Source organism: Benincasa hispida, chromosome 12, assembly GCF_027475165.1.
Source record: "Benincasa hispida cultivar pf3 chromosome 12, pf3_genome.v1.1, whole genome shotgun sequence".
In the NCBI taxonomy this organism is placed as follows: domain Eukaryota; kingdom Viridiplantae; phylum Streptophyta; class Magnoliopsida; order Cucurbitales; family Cucurbitaceae; genus Benincasa; species Benincasa hispida.
Genome location: NC_143489.1, coordinates 2821347 through 2845993, shown reverse-complemented (window position 1 = coordinate 2845993; position 24647 = coordinate 2821347). Strand labels below are relative to the sequence as shown.

The 24647-nt window shown below is 37.1% G+C and overlaps 1 protein-coding gene across 1 annotated transcript; it reads left to right on the top strand.

Annotated features, from left to right (window-relative positions):
* Positions 1-24026: 24026 nt before the first annotated feature.
* Positions 24027-24647, top strand: LOC120066978 (uncharacterized). Its single transcript, XM_039018315.2, has one exon. It carries the CDS (start codon positions 24027-24029, stop codon positions 24645-24647), a length of 621 nt encoding a protein of 206 aa, XP_038874243.1.

The window sequence follows — 24647 nt, the reverse complement described above, 5'->3', positions numbered from 1 at the left end:
AAATCGAGCATATTTTAAGAAAATGTTTAATTAAACCCTATTCACCCCATCCCTTCCCCCCTCCCTCTAGGATTGCCATACCGGTCCAACAATTGGTATCAGAGCAAGGTTGCTCTTTTGAAATTTAATTTTCTTGATAAACTTTATTGTTAGAGCATTATGACAAACCTAGTAGCAAATGGAATTGTTGAAGGGCAATCTACTTCTAGACCTCATTTTTTTCTATGGTTTTGTTGGAAATGTCCTAGAACTCACAATTCGTAAATTTTGTTAAACATTATATTTATCAATAAAATATTATTATTGAGTATCTTATTCAATAAAGTTGTTGATTTTGCATTCTATTATGAAAATCCAATAAACATATCCATGACTATAGTATGGATACTTTAATTTTATGCGGTGATATAAACAAAATCAAGTTAATAGTATATAGCCTAAATGGTCTATAAGTATGTGATGAAATTGGGTATCTCATCTTGATAACACTATTGGATGCAACCTATTTCATATATTGATACAAATGATGTGATCCATAAATCATTCATGTAGAGACATATGAGTGGGAGCATCCTATGTAATGAGTTTGCATAAGACTGGACCTCGAAGTATTCACTTTTCTTTATAACGACTGCTTTCTGTTAAAACTGACTATTTCAAACTAAAATGACCTAGGATAACACGATTTTAATCCTGAGCTAACTATGAACTCCTATTTATTTCAGGATTATCCTTTGATCTGCATAGGTGAGAGTAGTTCAATAGCACTACTCAATAAGCCTTCCATTTTAGGGATAAGACCGGGTAAATAGGGACATAGCTATGCAAGATGGAACTCACTCCTACCCGAATTAGAGTTAGTAGATAGGTTATTCTCTTAAACACTGATGCTTAGTTTTGAACAACGAGGCTCCACCCTCTCTTGGTAGAGAAGGATATGATTTATAAATAGCATTACAATCAGTAGTTCAATAGAGGTTCAGTGGGAGCTTAAGGTCTAAGATGTATTTATAGGGATAAAACGGTAATTTTGACCCAATTGTAAATACGAACGACCTGTGAATGATCGACTTACTGATTATGATCAAAATTGACAGAAATATATTTACAGTGAGGAGAGTGCAACTATCGAGCTATAATGGTGTGCCTTGATAGTTAACGAATAGTAATTAATTTGGTTTAAAAAGTTTAACTGATTGATTACAAATCGTTGAAGATCATGATTTGTAGGTCCATTAGGTCCCTCTACTGGCTCATAAATTGGAATAAGAAATTGAGTATTAAATTGGATGAATTTTTTAATTAGGTTTATGAATTTGAAATGTTGAGGAAGTTGAACCAACAGAACAAGGGGAAAAACAAACAGAGGCTACTGTGGGGGAGAATTCCCTTGTGTATTCAGATGCCTTAACTGAAACTGAAAAAGGTGGAGAGTAGAATTCTATGGAAACTTAAGATTCGGTGATAGATTTTGGTTGTTCAGTCTATATGACACCATCTAAAAGATGGTTTTATACCTACAAGAAGTGGGATGGAGGGTTGATCTGTTGGGATTAATGTTCTAATTCTCCCGGAGTCTTGTAGTTTGTAAACTTTGTACACGTTGTTATGAATAAAATAAGGGTTATTTTATTTGCATTTACACATATCCAATAAACAAAGATCCGTGGTTATTATATGTAAACTTAAGCATGTATATGAGATATACAAGTGGATCATGCTTTAAGTAATAACCTAAAAGGTCTGTATATAAGGATAACGGAGGGATACCTTATCTTGGTGACACTATGGGTACGACTCGCTTTGTAGAGGTTTACAAGTGCTGTGAACTACTACAGATAGTCTGGTCTTGACCATTTATGTAGAGACATGCGAGCAGGGGTGTCCTATGTAAAGAGTTTGTATAAGATCAGACCACGAGATGATTCGTCTCTTTATATAATGTCGTTGATACTTGAGACTTACATCTCACCTAAACGACCATATGTGACATAACCTTTATCTTGAATGTTATGGAAACTCTTGCCTTTGAGGGCGGTCCTTTAATTAGTATGGGTGAGAGTGGCCAGATTGCCAACTCAACAAGCCTACCTTTTTGGGTATTTATCTGATTGAAGAGCTAGAAACTCAGTTATGTTGGGGTTTGTGCCCTAAAGTTTCGTGTCCTATAGTTTGTAAATAACTTTGTATGAACGCTTGTGATGTATAATATATATGATATTTACTTCACTTCTTGACTTTTCACTTTTAGATATTTTTATTTTACCACAAACCAATAAACTTAATATCCCTTGTTGTCTTTATGTAACTTAAGCATGAATGTAGTGACATACAAGTGGATCATGTCTTAAGTGACAACCAAAATGGTCTGTAGTATATGGATATAGGAGGGAAACTTTATCCTGGTAACACTACGGGCGTGGCCCGCTTTGTGGAATAGTTACAAGTGTTATGGCTTGCCACAGATAGTCTGATCCTAATCATTTGTGTAGGGGACATGTGAGCGGGGGCGTCCTATACAAAGAGTTTGTATAAAACCTAACCTCAAAGTGATAATGTCTTGTCATATAACTCCGTTCATGACAGAGACTTCACTTCACTAGGATGACCATAGGTAACATGACCTCAATCCTAGGTGAGTTGGAAATTCCTGCCATTGAGGGCAGTCCTTTGATTTGCATGGGTGCGAGTGGCCAGAGCGTCGACTCATACCTACCACTTTAGAGATTCGTCTGATTTGGGAGTTGGGAACTTAGCTTCACAAGATGGAGTTCACTCCTTCCCCGAAATAGGGGTAAGTAGATAGATTGCTCTCTTAAGGGCTGATCCCAGGGGTTGAACGATGTGGTGCCACACACCTTCTCATGGTCCGAGAAGTGTTCATACATAGTAAGACTATATTGTATTGTTCATTAAAGGGATCAGTGGTACTTAAGGAGTAAGATGTAACTATAGGGGGAAAATGGTAAATTGGCCTGCTGTACTTACGAGCATCTGTTAAGGGTCATCGTACTGATGATTAATTATATTCAATGGACGTAGAAATATATCTATGGTAAGAAGAGTTCAACTGTCGGTCTTTAGTGGAATTCCTGGCAGTTAACAGATGGTGGATATCGTGGTTAAAGAGTTTAGTCAGCTATTCACGACCGTTGGAACTTCGAGCCATAGGTCCATAAGGTCCCCTTGGTAGCTTGGATAGAAGTTGAGAGTCAGTTTTTGGGTCAGTTTGAAATATTCAAATTGACAAGAGGGAGTTCGATTATATATGATATAATTGAATTAGTTAATTATATATGATATAATTAACTTTATGTATGAGATACATTAATTTTGAGAAAATTGGATATAAATATGATTTATATCAAGTAGAGAAAAAATACTATGATTAATATATGATATTAATTCATATGTTATGAATATGATGTGATGATATTCATTGTCTATTAATTGGACGGTTGAACTGACTCTCTCAAGATTTAGCTCCTATCGTCACTCGAAATGGAGGAAGGAGATGAAGAACTCTCAAGCTTTCTTCTTACGCATTTGTCTGGATCACAAGGATCCGCTGTAAGGCGAACCTCAGGCGAAAACCTTAGATGATTTGAACTTCTGCTCATCGGCTTCTATACATAGAACTTAGATCGCCGACGGCATTAATGGACTACTTTGATTCTGACATTCGTAGCGCGCTAGTCCTTATGCATTATCGTGTAGGTGAAATGTCAACATCATCTTTTGATTTTCTGAGAGATGAGTTGATGCGTCCGTTCCACCAACCTTGCGGTCATCCCATCATTATGCGTTATCATGTAGCCGCAATCGTGCAATAACCGCATTCGCTTAATACCGCAACTTTTACACGATGACCGCAATCACTTGATGATCGCAACTCATGCAATGGATGCGTGCGGCTGATCACCGCAACACCCATGCATTGATCGAATACATTCGCCTTTGCGATAGAGAGTTTCTCCGCATGCAGTCGTCTATGTGGTAGTCCGACTTCCACATATACGTCCACTTCCTGCGTTAGCTACAAAAATAGACATTTGAATGCATAATAACACATAATAATGGGTTAGCTGAGATTGTCAATGCTGAACGCCGCAAGCTACTTTTCACATGAATTCCTAATATAATTACCGCATATTCTGCTTAACAGCCTTCATAATTCTAAATAAAAGGCCTAAGATGACATGCCTTTCTACATGTCATCACTCACGATGTGTTAAGTATTGTATACATGGACATTGTGATGAAGAGTGTCATTGCTTAGCAAGACCTATGCCTATACGATAGTGCTTGAACAATCACTTACTTATACGATAGTGCTAAGCGATCGCTTAACGATTACACCCGTGTGTGCTATTTATTAAACGATCATTCACTTTTTTAAGTGATCGTTTAACGCCCGATATATACTAAACAATCGTATAAACGATCGTTTAGCTTTTCCTACACGATCGCTTAGACGATCGCTCACCTTTTCCTACACGATCGTATACTTCACCTAAACGATCAAGCCTTTTTTTTCTAGACGATGGACGACCCTATCTCCCTCTTGCTTGATCCTTGTATACTTCTCTCTTCCTTCTTCCCTCTTCCAAATCCAAACAAAGCCCACCCTTTGCATTCTCACTCCAAGAATACTGAGGGCTCTGAGTGGTGGTGTCGTCCTCGTTTCCTTCTATTCGTGTGTAGACAGTTCGAGATAGACGATTGGGTTTTGATGAGTATTATTTACCGTTTCAGCGAAAGCGAGATTTTCTGTGAAGAATAAGTCTTCAACTAGTATGGTCTTTTGATCTCTTATTTATTGTTCCTTTGAGCATGTCAATAATTTAGAATGCATATTAGTGTATTTGAATATATATGTGGAAATTCTATCACAATGAATTGAAAGATCTTCTTTCTCTCGTAGGTACTCTTAAATAAGAGTTCCTTCAAGTTACATAAGACGGAATTCACTCTTTCCCCTTAGTAGGGGTAAGTAGATAGATTGCTCGCTTAAGGGTTGATTCCAGATCTTGAACATAGTGGCCACATCCCCTCTTTGGAAGAGAGGACTCAGTCATAGTAGGACTATGACTTATGTTCATTAGGGGAATTAGTGGTAGTTAAGAAGTTAGATGTAACTATAGGGGTAAAATAGTAAATTAGCCCAACTGTACTTACAAGCGATCTGTGAAGGGTTATCGCACTGTTGATTGGTTGATATGGACACAGAAATATATCTATAGTGAGGAGAGTAGTTGTCGGTGAGTGTCCGACAGTTAACGGATGGTGGATCCGGTGACTAAAGAGTTTGGTCAGTTATTCACATACCATTGGAGCTTCAAGCTACAGGTTCATAAGGTCCCCTTGGTAGCTCAATGGATTTAAATTGAGAATCAGTTCTTGGGGTTAGTTTAAAATGTTCAAATTGATAAGAGAAAATTCAATTATATATGATATAATTGGTATGATGTATGAGATACATCAAGTGGAGGATTAACGTTTATATGATTTACATTAAGTACCATAAATAAGAAAAAAAACTATGGTTTGTATGTTTCATGACATGAAATATTAATACTATAGGTTATAAATATAATATGGTAAGTTGGTTATCATATCTATTTATAATAATATTAATTATTTAATAATTAGTTTCTTTTTCTCTAATAGCCAATTGAGTGGAAGGTTATTGGTGGTTTTATGGTAACCGTGAGAAAAAAGGAAAAATATTTTCCTAAATTTAGAGAGTTGCTACTTTCAGAAAGAACTCACGGAGAAAGCTATCAAATGAAACTATTTCACTAAACGATAGCTATAGAGAGACAAAATGATCATGGAGCATTGACTATACGATAGTCATTCAGCTAGTCGTAGCTAAATGAACGTGCGGCTTTATTTATATGATAGGCTACTATTTACTATACGATCGAGCATATCGTCTACGCGATAGACATCTTCCTATCTCCCACTTGCTCGATCGTCTACACGATCATTGTTCTCCAGTCTTTTCCTTAAGCCAAGATTATATGGAGCCCACAACTTCTAGATTCTCACATCGAGAATACCAAGGTAACCATTGTGGTGGTGTCATCACTCAACTCGATTGGTTTCGAGGAGCCAAAGGCCATTTGTTGGGTTTGTGATCATTGTGCTTGTTGTGTTCGTGCTGGTGATCGTGTCGTACTCACCGATAGTTCCGTTTGAGGGCTGTGTTGTTGTGGACGCTTGTAGATTAATCGAGGTAGTTTGAAGAATGGTTCTTGAAAGGTACGCATACTCTATCCCTTGATACTCTTATTAGCATGATGTAATTTCGTGTTGTGCATGACCTATTTCCATTCTTGTACTGTAATTGTTAATGTTTAATGTCGAAGGGAATTTGGAACGATCCTTCCGCTTCTCATGGAAATCCTCATGTCTGATTTCCTTTAATTGGTATTAGAGCCAAGTTGTTTTGATATTCCAAATTTCACTTCTGTTTTGAACTTCTTTTATAGTCGTGATGGGTTTTCTGTATTACGTTTAAGTGTTAAATACATTTATAGATGGATGTTGATGAATGTTTATGGATTAATTGCCTTTGTTTAAAGCTTTCTTTTAGATTACAAAGTTTTAATTTGTAAGGGCCCCTGCGTGTTTTGGCATAATTAACAAGCAATTGAGTATGTAATTCAAAGTGTTTGAGTTTGTTGAGTCGTTTGTGATGAAGTTTTGAAGCATGGAGATGTAGATCTCATCGAGGAAGAAAACTAAAGGTTTGTCGTATCGTGTAGCCTAAGGTAAATGATAGTTGAGTTTTTTCTAAACGATCGTGTAGAAAATTTCTGTGCCATCGTATAGTATTTACTAAACAATCATTTAATAATGCTAAACGATGAGTTAAGGCGTTTACTCTATTGCATAGTGTTGGTTGCTCGATCGCGTGGACGCTGGAGGTAAACGATCACATAGAGAGCATTTGATGCTCATCGTTTAATAAAAGGCGCGCGCACTAAATGATCTTGTAGTTAGTATGCTTCATCGAATAGTCACTGACTACACGATCACCCGGTATGCAATACCTCGCGCTTGTCAGCAATCATTTAGATGATTGTGCTTTACCACACGTTGTTGTTTAGTCAATCGCTTAAGGCTTGCATTGTACGTTGCACGCTGCACGATCGCCCTCATGCTTCTTCGTATAGTCAAGGTACACAATCGTTGCTAAACGATCGTTTAGCTCAAGAAGCGTTGGTAAACGATTGAGTAAAGCGTCTACTCTTTCGTGTAGGCAATCACAAGGATTTTGTTACATGATCAAGGAGATGCATTTCTTCACCCAGACAGTTCAAGACCCGGTTCTCTTGTTTGAACCGGAGACTATTTACTATTTGTAATAGTTAGCTTTTTTTTTTTTTTTTTTTTTTGAGGATTTGAAGCTAATTATCCTGATTCATCAAGTTTTATTTAATGTACATGTGATGTATGCTGTTTATATGCCACAGTGTATGACATATAGATTTGAAACTCACCTTAGGTTGTGCAATTATTCATGCATCATATATTATAAGTGTTATAATATTGTTTTTGGCATGATGAAATTACAAGAGAGCATGTGCATGCATCATGAAATATAAGAGTTATATTTATACGTGCAGTAAGCATATTCATGTATCATCTTTATATTATAAGCGTTATAGTATAAGGGTGTCTGGAAGCATGTGGTTTGGTTCATTGCTTGGTTGTATAAGTGCTATATAAAAGCAGCAACAATGAACAAGGCATGGAGTATGACACTTAGACTTATTTATAAAAGTTATGAATGCCTTGTATGTGTTTGCTTCGTGTTGTGGATGGTTTTGGTTTTTTCTGTTATAAAAAATTAGAACTAAAATCAATAAGACAGAGTTGCATGCAGACTTAGGTGAACTCATGTTTTAAAAGGGCGACCTAAGTTCAAGGTTCTAATGGGATTAGCAACCCAATTTTAATCTTTTAAATCGGTTTAATAGGATTAAATTGATTGACATAAGAGATTAAAATTGTATTAAATCTATCTATAAGGGACCTTTTCTCTAAAGCGGGTTCTATCTAGGCTGGGGTACTTAAGTTGACGGAAACGAAACACCCCTACCTGAGAACCTACCTAGAAAGGTGAATTAGATAGATTTTCTACAAGCATGCAATAGTTGATCAAAGACTTCGTTAAAAAGTTTTAAGAATGATGATCAAAAGTTGTTAAACTTTCCAAGGTAAGAGTTACACTTGGGCAAACCTAAAAAGTCACTTAGTTAAAATTCTTAGCCATATTTTTCTAAGTAAACTAAACCCTAGGTTATAGAATATCAGTGGGAGGAAGAGATATAAATGATATGTCAATCATTCCACTCCTGTTTCTTCCTGAATGTTCACGCCGTGAGATTCATGCTTGACCACATGGTGCCTTGGGAGCATCCCCCTTCGGATGGTGTTTGTATGAGTCAATATCAAGGTGGACGGAAAGAGTATATATAGTAAGTGGGTGAAGGGTGTGTGTCAACACATCCTGCAGTCTCCTTCATTGGTTCGCACCATGAAATCACTCTTACACTCCCTCTGGCGCCCTGGGAGCGTCCTTCTTCAGATGGGTTTTGTGAGTTGGTCAATATCAAGGTGAATTCCAAAAATGGATAGGGTTACTTTAGTTTTTGCCCCAATCGGATTTTTTCCCTTCAGATTGGCTGCTTGGGCGGAACTCTAGGGCTTAAAATGACGGGTCACACTTACGAAAAATTGTTAAGCAAGTTAATGATTTCTTGACCAAATCAATGATGGCTAGTCCTTATAGGAGCAAAAGTTGTCCTGGTATTAATGGCTGGTTGAGAATGACCCAATTAAGAGGAGGGATGATTTGACCACCCTTCGGCGGCTTTTGTCCTAAACCTTTGAAGCATCATTGCGAAACTAGATGTCACACGAGGTTTATTTTAGTTTTGCTAAACCATATTGGATGTTGTATGTTTTTCAACGAGTATTTGCTAAAACCTAATGTAGGTCAATGTGTTTCTTTTTCAGCAACTTGAATCTTTTTCTGTTAAATGCCTCTAGTTTGACCGAGTACATACAATGGAAAGAGTTCGTTAAAACATATTTCGTGGTAAACCACTTCGAGTTTTCCATGGTTGAGAAGTGTCCTCAAGTCCCGACCCTTGATGCACCACGAAGTGTTTGTAATGCATATGAGGTGTAAATGAAGGCTAACTTGTTGGCCTGACTTCACATATTGGCTAGCATACTTGATGCTTTGGCCAAAAGGGTTGAGAACATGGTCATTCCACGTGAGATCATGGAATCGTTGCAAGAATTGTTTGAACATCAGTTCTTACTTTTTGAGCATAAAGGGATGGATGACAAAGAAACTAGTAGTGTCAGTTCCCAAGATAACCTCTAGTTAGAGAAAACAAGTGTTGTTGACTCTAATAAAGTTCATCGACGAGAAGTGTTCTCTGAAATGGAACTTCGAGCTTATTTAGGTTCTGATTTTGATCCCACTCCTCTCCAAAAGAGGAGGAAGTCTAAACACAGTAAATATGATTTATTGATCTTGGAGACGTGTTTGGTAGAGAATGATAGTTCTGCCTGGATGCTTGATTCGGGTGCTACTAATCATGTCAATTCTTCTTACCAAGGATTTAGTTCTTGGCAAACGTTGCCACAAAGAGAGTCGACTCTTCGAGTCGGTACTGGTGAGGTTGTTTCAGCTGTTGTTATAGGCAGGCTGAAGTTATTTTCGGACAAGAAACGTTATCTATTACTAGATAATGTTTTTGTAGTTCCTCATATCAAGAGGAACTTAATCTCAGTTTCTTGTCTCATTGAACAAGGCTATACCATCTCCTTTTTTTTTAGAGTAAAGTGATATTTGCAAGAATGATATAGAGATTGGTTTTGGTTCAATGGAAAATAACTTGTATGTACTAAGGTTGTTAGTTATAAAAGCCTTGTTTAATACTGAAATGTTCAGTATAACGACAATAGCTAAAAGACCAAAGGTTTATCCTAAGGAAAACACCCATCTTTGGCATCTAAGATTAGGTCACATCAATCTCAATAGGATTGAACAGTTGGTGAAATGTGGACTTCTAAAGAGTTTAAAAGAAAACTCCTTACCAGAATGTGAATCATGCCTTGAAGGCAACATGACCAAACGACCTTTTATTGGAAAAGGTTATAGAGCCAAGGAAACCATGGAGCTTGTACATTCAGACCTCTGTGGTCCTATGAGTGTTAAGGCTCGAGGTGGGTATAAATATTTCATCTCTTTCATAGATGATTATTCATGATACGGGTAACTATACCTAATGGAATGTAAACCTCACGCTCTTGACAAGTTCAAGGAGTCTATCTAATTTCTAGAGCAAGAGAGAGTTCCTATGCAATTTCTTTCATTAGGCGTCAATTAATTATATTGAATTTGCCAACCCCTCAACCTATTAGAAATTCTAATAGCCCAATTAGCCAATTTTGATAAAAATCTAAATTAGCACTTATTCAGTTAAAAACTTTTCCTTCTCAGCGACATACAAGTTAAAACTGAAAAGGATTAAGAAAATGTTCAATTATTGAGACATACTACAAGTCAAAAAGCCATATCTTATAGCATGATTTATTTGGAAAAGATTATATTAGGGCATACATGTATTAGGTTAGAAAAAGTTTAGGCTTCACATATGCGATCCTAATATGTGCAACTTAATCAATCAATATTGCATAGGCTATGATGATTTTGCAAACAAGAATTTCAACAAATTAATTTGTCAGAAGAATTCATCGAAACTCTATTAATATTAAAACAAATCCATCCAAAGAATTCACAAGAGTACAGTTAAGTTAATTAGAAAACCTTCAAGAAATTAACATAAGGCTCTTGCTCAAAGAAATTAGATAAGGATTACCTCTCAATTCATAGACAAATCAAGAACAAACCTTCAATTCATCAATTACAACCCAAAATAAAAAGCAAACTAACCTAAACATACTAAAAATTGAAGGGAATAGAAGAAGAAAGAAGTCTGACTTCGGCCTCTGTTGACCATATTTTGATACTTTATCTTTATGCATATAGACAGTGATGAATATGAATGATACAAGCTCATGTTGCCATAAACTTGTAACCAAAAATTTATGAATGTTTTTTATTAGTATGCATGCACTGTGATGATATATAATATGCTCAGGTGCTTTGCGATAAAGACAATTTTATGCAATACTACATCTAAGTATATGCGTTGTTAATGAATTGCTCGTAATATGTGATGAAGTAATGCATGTCACAAGTTTCCTTGCGCTGAAGCCAAGTATAATTCCAACGCAAGTTTCTCAGAATGATATGAGGTCGAACACGGGGATTGTTTTTGTTAATGCGATACTAATGTGATACATGCGACCGGTTTTTAATAATGAATAAAGAATATTGGTGTGTACAGAAATATAGATTGTGATGAAATAAAAATGCGTTGATAAAGTAAAGTCCTAAACTATTATGATACATGATACAAGATACATGATACATGATACTGAGGTCGAAAACTGACTGTGAAGTTGTACAAAGAATCGATGTATACGATGGCAAGTCTTATGCATGAAGTAGAAAGAGAAAGAGTAAAGAGTAAAAACATCGCACGTTTGTCAATCATGTTAAGGACGCAACTAAGGTTCCGTTTTCCCTTGGCATACACCTGTTAGTGATCGGCCGCGTTCCCATATCTCTATGGTGAAACAGGGATAAACGTGATGAATGCAAGGTTGTTTCCATCTCTGGAAATACTTCTCGCTTTAGTTAACGCATTCTTCTAACCTTCTCTCGATAGGCAGAATAACATTTTTCACTTCTGCTCTCACAGGTGAAGATGCCATCGAGCATGCTTTAGCTAAACTTAATTATTACCTTAACACAAATTAACTCACTCGCTTAATTCTCGCTATTTACCCGGAGATTAAGAACACATCATGGAGAAAATGGATTATGAATGTATGGAAAGAGACAGAGAGATGATAATGGTGACGAAGAGAACATTTAATTCTAAAATTAAGCGTTTGATAAATGTTGTGAATGAGAGATTACAGAAGATGACCACAGAAGATGAGTTTAGAGAATAGAAACAAATACGGAAAGAGTGTCACGTCTTGACACAGATCCCGATCGGAGATTGTGCTTGCCAACGTGTGGATGTGGTAGAGAGGAAAGCTTCCCTCTCAGGCTTGCTTTCCTAGTAGAATTGACCTTTGCACAGAGCTTCAACTATGAGAATTGGAAGAATTCTCTACTTAGAGACTCACCTCTCAGCCTTGTCTTGTACATCTCCCAGATTTACTCTGGACAGTTGCTTCAGACCCGCTTCTCTCTCAAAATCAGTATATGCACGTCTTTATGTATACATGTATATTTTTCAACGAATTTGAGGAGGCTATTTATAGGCGAGACTTGGCTCTTTGAATTTGTGGTCCCCACTATATAGTTATGGTAGTTCCTAAAATGGCGGAATGAAAAATTCCTTCTATTACACAATCAACCCGTCAGAAATGCACAACTGAAAGTTGTACACTTGTCAGAATCTTCCGCAAATGCGTTGCTCTTCACATCTTCAAACTATCGTCGCATGCGGCGTTGTTTTTTATTACTGTATGCGGTTGAAATTGCGTTGATTGCTAAAGCTCTTGATTGATTGTCGCATGCGCTGTCATTGCGTTAATCATCTCTTCGTTCTTGATTGATGGGCGCAATGCGATGTAGATGCATTGATTATTTTTTCTTCGAGCCATGAACGGATGTGGTGACTGATTTCCTACAAAACATAAACTAAAAAAATTCTATTCGCCATCGCAATGGTGTTAGTGGGTGTATTTACAACATTCATAATTTTTGTATTTCTTAGCCAATTTTTATATTATCGACGCAACTTTTCCATCTTTTTGCCGCAATTTCTAAATAAAACAGTATAAATAACTTGTATTTTTACAAGTTATCAGCCTCTATGCATTCACCTCCAAGAATCAGCATATTTCAACCAAAGGCCGAGAAGAGGAATAAATAGGAATCATCGTAGCTTTGTAACGCTTGGAATAGCATTGCAATGCTGATGCGGCAAGATGGAAGTGAAAACATTAAAGTCCAATGTTTAGTTGCGTTTGCGCTTAGCTCTATGTCTGTTAATTGTTGGAGCATTGAAATGCTCTAAAGAAGCGTCGCAATGTTGATGCTTCTATCTTGAAGTGTTAGTGAACCATCAGGATGCATTGGGACGCTGGCGGAGATGCAACTCAGAGCGTCGTGACGCTTGGAATAGCGTTGCAATGCTACTTCCACTGCCAGATACTCGCTATTCGATGCTCATTCTCTTGGTAGCATTTTCTTGATTACTCGACATCTTTTTACTCGATGGTACTCGATGATGCTGGATGGCTGATCATACTCGGTGGAACTTGATAGAATTTTGGCCTTTTTAACTCCTTTGAAGCTCGGATGTTCAAATTAACCCCCCCAAATGATTAATTCTACCTCTTGATTGCTCGATATCTACAAAATATAAAAATAAACACATAAAATCCACTAATAAGCCCAAATTAAGCTGGGAATATAGCTCTTTTTTAGAGTTAACAGTAGGCGCTACCTAGTTGGTGTGCGATGGTCAATAGCTTGCCATGCGTTGAGGAGGGGTAGGCGGTGATCAAGGCCTTGGGAGGTTAATGTTGTATACAACAAGGCAAGTGTGTTGCACGCACAACATGAGCGAGACAACTAGACGTTGAGGTTGGGCGTACGCGCTGACCAGTGCGGGTAATGAAATTATGCATTGGGCACAAGCCTATGCGAGGAAAGGTGGAGACATCGGATCATGTGTTGAGTGGTAGGCGAACGCGACATGAAAGCCTTATGCGCTGGAAAGCTGTGTGTGTGCTTGGGTTTACGTTGGTGGCGTTGGCACAAGACACATGTGGCGTGCACTACTTAGTGAGCATGCATTGAGGTTGGCTAGCGCCTAGGGGGTAAAGTGATAAGGTTAAGTATGTGTTGGTTAAAGCTATGCGATGCTAAAAAGCCAGGCCACGACAAAGAAGGGTGGGGCGTTGGACAAAAGGTTAAGCGACCAAAGGGATTGCACAATGACATTGGATGTGAGGCTTGCATTGACGACTTAAGGGAAGCTTCAAACTTAATCACTGGTTAAGGTGGCCAGCTATTGAGATTAGATGAACTAATCCCATTTAAAGGTAGAGGTGGTAGCCTAAGACATAATGTTGAGCATGCATTCGTTTAGTATAAAAGGGGAGGCTAACTTCAAAAGTTTGGTTTGAGCAATCCAAGCTTTTAAGGTGATTCCAAAGCCATCTAAAAGCTGAGTGAGCCTAGTTGATGAGGTAGGGCTACCAGAAGTAAACTCCAAAGGAATCGAGCTAGGAATTGAAGAATTTGCAAGAAGGTTGAGCTCTTGGTTAAATTTGGGCCAATGTTGAAGAGTTAAGTTTTTTATCAAACCATGAGGCATTCTAAGCTCAAACTTTAAGGTATGCATGTTAAGACAATTTTGAACAAGTTTGTAGAAGGAAATTTTCTAAGAAGGCTTGGAAAATGAGTTATTTGAAATATAATTTGAATCTAGAAATGTTGAACAAGCCAACAACTGCTTGGGTTCAATAAGCAGGCAGCTCAAGGGCTGGCACGCATGCAAGAGGTTAGGCCATGCAATGAGCTATGTAGAGAGTTATGCAATGCATTGTGTAGGCGTGTGTTGAAGGCTTGGACGCATAGAAGGCAATGTGTGTGTTGAGGTGTGGCTGAAGGGGTGCTTAGAACATGTGATTGGCGCATGGTGTGCGTGTCTGTCGCATAGCCAACGTTTAACTCCTAAAAAAATTTCTAAGTGTTCGATGCATAGTAAGGTAGGTGTTGAGAGGTAAGACCAATGTGTTAAGGAAAATATGAGCTTAATTATGCAAGTTAGTCTCAAAAGGGAGACCATTACTAGTAGCTAAAGCATGTTGTTATGTGCATAGGGTTGACACCAATAAGAGAAGCTTACCAACCTTATAAGGAATTGCCAAAGCTATAAGTAATTATGATTGTTTTCTAAATGTTTCTAGAAATCCATGTTTCAATAAAGCTTATTCTCATGCTAGTTCTTTACAAGAAGTTTCCAAGCAACAAATTTTTCCTATGCTTTGAATGCATGCTAGTAAGTAAGAAGCATATTTTAATTAACAAATTTCCAATTACTCAAAGCATGCATTAGATGTTGATACCTAAGTGACTTGATGCTTACAACTCAGTTTATGTCATTATGTTTTAAGCATATACATTTCAGTAAAGCTCGATACTAAAGGACTTAGATAAGGTATCTAAGTAGTAGTAGCTAAGGTATGATGGTACTTACTTATTACCACGTGCACGTAGGTAGATCCGACGTTGGTTGTATTAAGATCACTCCACACCAGCTAGGGTTTTATGTTGGGAGATTGAACAAAAGGGTTCTCTCTCAACTAAGGATCAGTTCAGTTATGTTTTTAGTTATAAGGAACTTATAGAACTTTTATGTACATGTTGCTTGGCAAGTTTCAGATTTCAGTATTCGATTTCTAGTTTTCAATTTTAAGCATGAGAACTTTGTTTAATTAAGTCACTCATTGGGCTTGTAGCTCACCCTATTTTGAATGTTTTTCTCTCCCCAGGTGGCGGTCAACTTCCCAAAAGGTAACTATGTTACTGCTCTGCTACTCAAGGACTCTATCTAGGAAAAAAGTTTAGGTGTGGGTTCTATCAATACTTGTACACGTCTTGTTTATATAGGGACCAGTTTAGCATGTCGGGGCCCACTGGATCTTGTAATGTACATATGTTGTGTTTATGGAAAGTTGTATGAAACCCTATTGTTGTTTAAATATGTGAAGTGCTAGTTGATCTGTTCAGTATGTTTATAAATATGTTTGTATTCCAGGGTTTTTAAGAAGGTTAAACAGGCCAGTTAGGCAGTAAGTGCTATAAAAGGATGGTAACTGCTGCAGTCACATTCCCGTTTAGGTTAAGAGGGTAATCTGGGAGGGGGTGTGACAAATTGGTATTAAAGCATAAGATTTTGGGAAGAGAGAGTGATCATGAATTAATCTAGGTCCCTATTGTGAGTCCCTCACATGTGTACTTCATAAATAGGTAAAGATGCTGAGAAGAAGTGGTAGGTTTAGCAAGAAGACAACAGATGGGGACCTTGACCCTACCGCTAGAGATCCCAAAGTTAGATGGGATCCAGATTCCAGTAGAAAGAAGGATCAAGATCCAGTAGTTTTGAAAAACAACTTCAGAGAGTGAGTCGAGTACCCCACAGGTGGGTACATATCCTCAGCTAGAGGATAGAGTATTTGACAGGATCGCCCAAAGGTTGGAGGCAAGTGTGGGGTCAGCTCAGGAGGATCTAGAGAAGAAGTACGACATCGAAAGGCTAAAAGCCTTAGATGCAATGATATTTGAGGGTGTCACAGATCCAGCAGTCGTTGAAAGAAGCCGAGAGATGGGGGAAAGTGGTAGATGCCAGAAGGAGTGGTTCAAAGGCCATGTCTTGGCAAGAGTTTAGAAAATTCTTTCAAGAAAAATATTATCCTAGCTTTTTTAGGGAAGCTAAAAGAGATGAGTTACTCAGGTTAATTCAAGGATCGATGACGATCGTTGAATATGAGCAAAGGTTTATAGAGTTGTTGCAGTACAGAGATGCAGGAGATTTTAGAATGGGTTGGGAAAGGAAATTTGTACCCAGTTACTTGCACAGCTAATTGGGTGGATTTCACTCAGATAGTTGAGACAGCTATCAGAGTTGAGAGGTGCTTAGCGGACGTAGAACCGTCGTTGAAAGACAAGGAAGAACAATAATGAGTCCCAACAGTATTGAGAGGTAAAATTTTTAGGCTTTCATTCTTGGACAATCAGTTATGAGGGGACAAAGAAGTGCGAGCCAACAAGGTTCAAGTAGGAAATGATCAAGACCTGCAGTTGGGTTAATTAGTAGATCAGTAATTGGTCGTACTGGCAAGTTAGTGGCTAGTACAGGTAGGAAACCCCTATGTGCTAATTGTGGGAAGCATCATTCAAGGATATGTTACAGTGGCAGGAACGTTTGTTTCCATTGCGGACAGATAGGACACTTTAAGAGAGATTATCCTCAGCTAGTTCGTGAGGTTCAGACAGAACAAAAATTTGTTTCCCAGATAGTATATCAACCTAGAACAATTAGAGCCAAAGGTGAGGGTTCCAGTGGGGAAAATCAGAAAGAGGTAGTAAGATGACCCCAACAACAGGGTAGAGTATCTACAGTGACATAACAAGAAGCCAAAAAGTCTTCAGATGTCGTGACTAGTACAATAACTTTATGTAACTAGTTTTCTTATGTATTATTTGATCCTGGTGCTACACATTCATTCATATCTAGTATGTTTTCATTGCATATAGATAGAGTGCTTGAGAATATGTTTAAGGATTTGTTTATTTCTACGCCTGTTGGAGATGTTTTAGTAGTGCATGAGCATTACAAAAATTGTGAGGTAGTCATTGGAAATCAGAGTTTATGGGTTGATCTGATTCCATCAGAGTTACTGAATTTGATGTTGTTGGGGTTGATGCCCTAAATCTCGTAGGGTCCTATAGTTTGTAAATGTTTTGAACAAACTCATTATTTATTTAATAAAATATATGATATTTTATTTCATATTTTTAGTTGCATTAATCACAAGTCAATAAATTAATATCCAAGGTAACCTTGGATGTTGCTTAAACATGTATGAAGAGACATATGGGTGGATCATGTTTAAGTGATAACCTAAATGGTTTGTAGTAGATGGATAAGGTTGGGTACCTTATCCTAGTAACATTATGAGGATGGCCTACTTTGTAGGTGTTATGATTGTTGTAAAGTGCTACAAATGATCTGATCCTGGTCATTCATGTATAGGCATGTGAGCAGGGATATTCTATATAAAGGAGTTTGTATAAGATCGGACCACGAAATATTTAGTCTCATTATATAACGTCGTTCATAATAGAGACATACATTTCACCAGGATAACCATAGGTAACATGACCTGAATCCTGAGTAAGTTGTGAACTTCTGCCTATAAGGGTGGTCCTTTGATTTGTATGGGTGAAAATGGTCAGATTGTTGAATCAATAAGCTTACCATTTTGGAGATTCATCTGTTTGGGGAGCTAGGAACACAGCTACACAAGAAGGAATTCACTCCTTTCCCGTGGCTGGGGTAAGTAGATAAATTACTCATTCAAGGGCTGATTCCGGGGCTTTAACAATGTAGCGCCGCACCCTTATCGATCTGAGAGGGGTTTTGTCATAGTTGGACTATTATATTATTCATTAGAGGGATCAGTGGTATTTAAAGAGTTAGATGTAACTACAAGAAAAAAACAGTATCTTTGGCTCAACTATACGTTCGAGTAATTTGTGAAGGATCATCGTATTATTGATTTGTTATATCCAATGGACACAGAAAAATATCTGTAGTGCGAAGAGTGAAGCTGTCGATCTTTAATAGAGTGTCGGACAGTTAAAAGATGATGAATAATTTAATCAAAGAGTTTGATTAATTATTCATGTACCATTGGAGCTTCAAGCTACAGGTCCATGAAATCCCTTTGGTAGCTCAATAGGATTAAATGAGAATTAGTTTTTGAATTAATTTGAATTGTTCAAATTAAATGAGGAATTTAATTATATATGATATAATTAAGTTATTTTAATTGTATGTGCTATAATTATTATAATGTATTTGATACATTTGTGAGAGGAAATAAATATTTGAATATGATTCAAATATTAATTATATGATCTGGATTCATATTTGTTAGATTTAATATAAATGTGATTTATATTAAATGCCATATGAGAGAAAAAAGGAACTATAGATTATATTGTATATTATACAATATTAAAACTATAGATTATATGTTATATTTGATATAACATATAATTTAATTATATGATAAGTTAGTTATCATATATATATATATATATATATATATATATATATATATTAAATATTTTTTTAAAAAAATTTAAATGAGGGAGAGAGTTACAACTCCTTCCCCCCCTTTTCTCTTGGGTGGTTGATGATATTTTATTTTTATAGGAGAAAGTTTCCTTCTTCACTAGGAGTAAGACAAAAATTTTATGTCGATTTTGGTTCTTAAAGATCAATAACAATTCCTCATCATTCTCTCTTCTCTCAATTCATTCCCTCATTCTAAAATAGCTAGAGCACACCACTCCTATGTTCTCTACCTGAGAATACCAAGGTCTCCATCGTGGCAGTGCTTCTTTCTAGTTCGAGGGATTCTTGATGATCTGTCTTCAAAGATGAGTGTTTATAAAACCTTTTTTTTTAAAGCATGCTGTAATTTATGTAAATGCATTATTTGTTCTTCCTTTTCTATAAAAATTTCATTCTATCAAAAATGGGAATTGGGACGACCCCGCTTTTGCTTAAGGTTCTCTTCAACAAGATCCTTCAGATGTTATTCTAGGCATGAATTTCTTGAGTAAACATTAAGCATCTATTGTTTTAAGAAAGAGATAATATTTAGGAGACCAAGTTAATAGGAAATACTATTTATATGAAATAAAAGACTACTTCCAGGTAGCTTAATATCAGCAGTAAAGACTAGGAAGTTGTTGAGTAACGGATGTGAAGCCTATTCTAGCTCATGTAATTGTTCAAGAATTCTTGGATGTATTACCTGAAGAGTTACTAGGTTTTCCACCTGACAGGGAAGTTAAGTTTGTTATTGATTTAATTCTAGGTACAATGCCTATGTCACAGGCACCATATAGAATGGCGCCAACAGAGTTAAAAGAGTCAAAAGTTCAGTTATAAGAGCTAGTAGATAAGGGGTATGTTAGACCCAGTGTCACCTTGGGAAGCACTAGTCTTGTTTGTAAAGAAGAAAGACGGTACTCTCAAGCTATGTATAGACTACAGGAAATTGAACAAGGTGACGGTCAAGAACAAGTACCCATTACCACGTATAGATGATCTCTTTCACTAGCTGAAGGGAGTCATGGTGCTATCTAAGATAAACTTGAGATCAGGCTATCATTAGCTTAAGGTGAAGGAAGTGGATGTTCTGAAGACTACATTTAGAACCAAATATAGACACTACAAGTTTCTAGTGATGCCATTTGGTTTAACAAATGCCCATGCAGTATTCATGGACCTTATCAACAGGATATTCCATCCCTATCTGGATCAGTTTGTGATAGTCTTTATTGATGATATTTTGGTATATTCCATTAGTAGGGAGAAGCATATGGAACATCTGAGGATAGTATTGCAAACATTGCGAGAAAAGGAATTGTATGCCAAGTTTAGCAAGTGTAGTCTCTAGTAAATAAGTTGTATTTCTAGGAAATGTAGTTTTAGCAGAATTAGTCAGTGTGGATCCTCAGAAAAACATTGGGAAAGACCACTACTGTATCTGAGGTATGTAGTTTCCTGGGTTTGGAAGGTTATTGCAGGAGATTTGTAGAGAGCTTTTCTAAAATAGCTCTTCCATTAACGAACCTGACCAGGAAAGATGTGAAGTTTGAGTGGTTGCCAGAGTGCGAGCAAAGCTTCCAGGAGTTGAAGTAGAGGCTAGTATCAGCACCAGTGCTTAGTTTACCTACTCCAAGTAAAGAATTCGAGATTTATTGTGATGCATCCCTTTAGGGACTAGGTTTTGTTTAGATGCAGGAAAGGAAAGTAATAGCCTATGCTTCCCATCAATTAAAGAAACATGAGTGCAATTATCCTACTCACGATTTAGAGTTAACAGCTATTGTTTAAGCTTTGAAACTATGGAGACATTTTTTGTTTGGAGAGAATTGCTATATATTCATTGATCATAAGTGTTTAAAGTATATCTTTGATCAGAAGAAGTTGAATTTGAGGCAGAGAAGGTGGATTGAATTGATTAACGATTATGTTTGTACTATTGAGTTTCATCTTGGTAAGGCGAATGGGGCAGATGCTCTAAGCAAGAAGTCAAGAACAACTAAAGTTGTAATCTGCTCAATTAGAGGTATGCTGATGTGTGAGTTCAGGAATGCCAAGGCTATTCTAGCAGTCAGCCAAATGGAAGGATTGATAGCTTCATTTTTGGTATGACCTACCCTAGTCGATGATATTTTACGTGAGTAGTTAGGTGATTCTGATCTCCGAAGGATAACTGAAAAGGTAGTTAAAGGCCTGGGGTATGATTATCAGATAAGAGTAGATGGAGTTTTACTCAGGGAAGGTAGGGTATGTGTACCTTGTTGGGTTGGTGTCCTAATTCTCCTGGTAGTCTCGTAGTTTGTAAACACTTTGTGAAAATATTGTTATTAATAAAATAAATGTTATTTTATATGCATTTACTCAATCCAATAAACTAAGATTCGTGGTTATTTCATGTAACTTAAGCATGTATGTGGTGACATACAAGTAGATCATGCCTTAAGTAATAACCTAAATGGTCTACAGTATAAGGATAAAGGGCGAATACCTTATCCTAGTGACATTATGGATACGGCTCGCTTTGTAGCTGTTACAAGTGTCGTAAAGCGCTAAAAATGGTTTGATCCTGACCATTCATGTGGAGACATACGAGTGGGGGTATCTATACAAAGAGTTTGTATAAGACTGGACCACGAGATGATTAGTCTCTTTATATAACGCCGTTGATAACTGTGACTTACATTTCACTAGTATGACCATAGGTTACATGACCTTAATCCTAAGTGAGTTGGGAAGTCCTACTCATGAGGGCGGTCCTTTGATTTGTATAGGTGAGAGTGGTCAGATTGCCAACTCAACAAGCCTACCATTTTGAGGATTCATCTGATTAGAGAGCTGGGAACTCAGCTACACAAGACGAAATTCACTCCTTCCCCGAAGCAGGGGTAAGTAGATAAATTACTCCCTTAAGGGCTGATTTTGGTTCTTAAACATAGTGGCCACACCCTCTCTTGAAAAGAGGACTCAGTCATGTAGGACTATGACTTATTGTTCATTAGAGAAATTAGTGATACTTAAGGACTTAGATGTAACTACAAAGAAAAAAAGGGTAAATTGGCCCAGCTATACTTATCAGTGATTTGTGAAGGGTCATCGCATTGTTAATTGGTTATATCCAATGGACACATAAATATATCTGTAGTGCGAAGAGTGCAACTGTCGGTTTTTAGTAGAGTGACCAACAATTAATGGATGGTGGATCTCGTGATTAAAGAGTTAAGTCAGTTATTCATGTACCGTTGGAGCTTTAAGCTACAGGTCCATAAGGTCCCCTTAGTAGCTCAATGGGTTCAAGTTGAGAATCAGATTTTGGGTTAGTTTGAGGTGTTCAAATTAGCAAGAGAAAGTTTAATTATATGTGATATAATTAAATTAGTTCAATTATATGTGATATAATTGATATGATGTATTAGATACATTAATTGGAGGAATTAATATAAATATGATTTATATTAAATATCATAAGATAGAAAAAGAACTATGGTTTATATGTTTCATATGATGAAATATTAAAACTATAGGTTATAAATATAATATGATAAGTTGGTTATCATATTTATTTAAAATATATTAATTATATGATAATTATTCTTTTTCTTTAATAACCGATTGAGTCGGAGGTTACTGGAAGTTATGGTAACTGTGAGATAAAAGAAAAATCGTTTTCCAAAAATCAGTAGTTGATTCACTCGGATAGATCTCACAGAAAAGGCTATCGAGTAAAATAGTTTTACTAAACGATAGCACATAGAGAGTATAAACGATCGAGTACCGAGTTTACTATAAAATAGTTACTCACTTACTCGTTTCTACATGATCGAGTAGTAAAGTCTATATAATAGGCTTCTTAGTACTAAACGATTGAGTATTTATTGTACACGATAGACTTCATACATCTCCCACTTACTCGATCGTCTACCTCCTCCTTTCCTCTTCCCAAAGTCATACAGAGCCCACAACTTCTGGATTCTCACATTGAGGATACCAAGGTAACACTTGTGGTGGTGTTCTAATTCCATTCGAGGTTCGAGGATCGACTTGGATGCGATAATGACCGAGGATTCATCAATTCGTGTTGTTGGCTATTTCGTTTGTTGAGATCGTGTTGCTGAACGATCGAGGGATACTTGAAGAAAGGTTCTTCAATGGTTTACATACTCTATCCCTGTTTGTTCATTCTTGTAAGAAGCAAGCTATAATTTCCTATTTATGCACAATCGTTTTGTTTAGACTATAATTGTTTGTGTTCATTCTCAATGGGGTTTGGAACGATCCACTTCTACTTACTGGATATCTATGTTTTAGATTTCCTTCATACCTAATACCTTAGCACTTAAATAGGCTATTCTGGAAGAGGCACTTAGTTCAACCCATGCTATGCTTCCAGGCAGTACGAAGATGTATAGAACATTGAAGAAGTCATATTGTTGGCCTGGTATGAAAAGAGAGATAGCAGAGTATGTTGATAGATGCTTGATATGTCAACAGGTTAAACCTGAACGACAAAGGCCAACAGGATTACTTAATCCACTCCTAGTACCAAAGTGGAAGTGGGAGCATGTTAAGATGGATTTCTTGTTTGGATTGCCCAGGACACCATCAAGTTATCATGTGATATGGGTGATTGTTGACAGTTTGACAGAAATAACCAAATTCTTACCAATTAAGATTACTTTCACCTTGGACAGGTTGGCTAAGATGTATGTTGATAGCAAAGTGAGCCTGTTTGGAGCTCTAGTATCGATAGTGTTAGATCGAGATTCAAGGTTTACATCGAAGTTTTGGCCTAGTTTGTAAAAGGCTATGGGCATTAAGTTATATTTCAATACAACTTTTCATTTGCAGACAGATGGTCAATCGGAGCAGACGATTCAGACGTTAGAAGACATGTTGAGTGCATGTGTACTATAGTTTAAGGGCAGTTGGGATACACATTTGTCGTTAATCGAATTTGCGTATAACAATAGTTATCATTCAAGTATCAGTATGGCTCCATATGAGGCTTTGTATGTAAGATCTTGTAGGACTCCAGTGTGTTGGAATGAAGTAGGAGAAAGGTGGCTGATAGGCCCAGAACTTGTTCAGCAGACGACTAATAGTGTTAAGCTTATCAAAGAGAATCTTAAAACAGCCCGAGATAGGCAGAAGACTTATGCGAATAAAAGGAGAAGAGAACTGGAATTTGAAGTCGATGATCAGGTATTCCATAAGTTATCTCCTTGGAAAGGGATACTTAGGTTTAGAAGAAAAGGGAAGCTGAGCCCTAGGTACATCAAACCTTACGAGATAGTAGAACGTGTTGGTCTAGCAGCTTACAGGTTAGCTTTACCCAAGGAGTTAGCTCGTATCCACGATGTTTTCCATGTACCGATGTTGAGGAAGTATGTGTTAAATCCTACCCACGTGTTTCCCGAACAGCCAGTGCAATTAAAAGAAAACATGTCATACGAGGAAGAACCAGTAGAGATTCTTGATAGAAAAGAGCAAGTGCTAAGAAATAAGATGATACCATTAGTAAAGGTATTATGGAGGAATCATGGCATTGAGGAAGCTACATGGGAAGCCGAAGAGCGAATGAGAAGTAGATATCCTCAGTTGTTCAGTTGA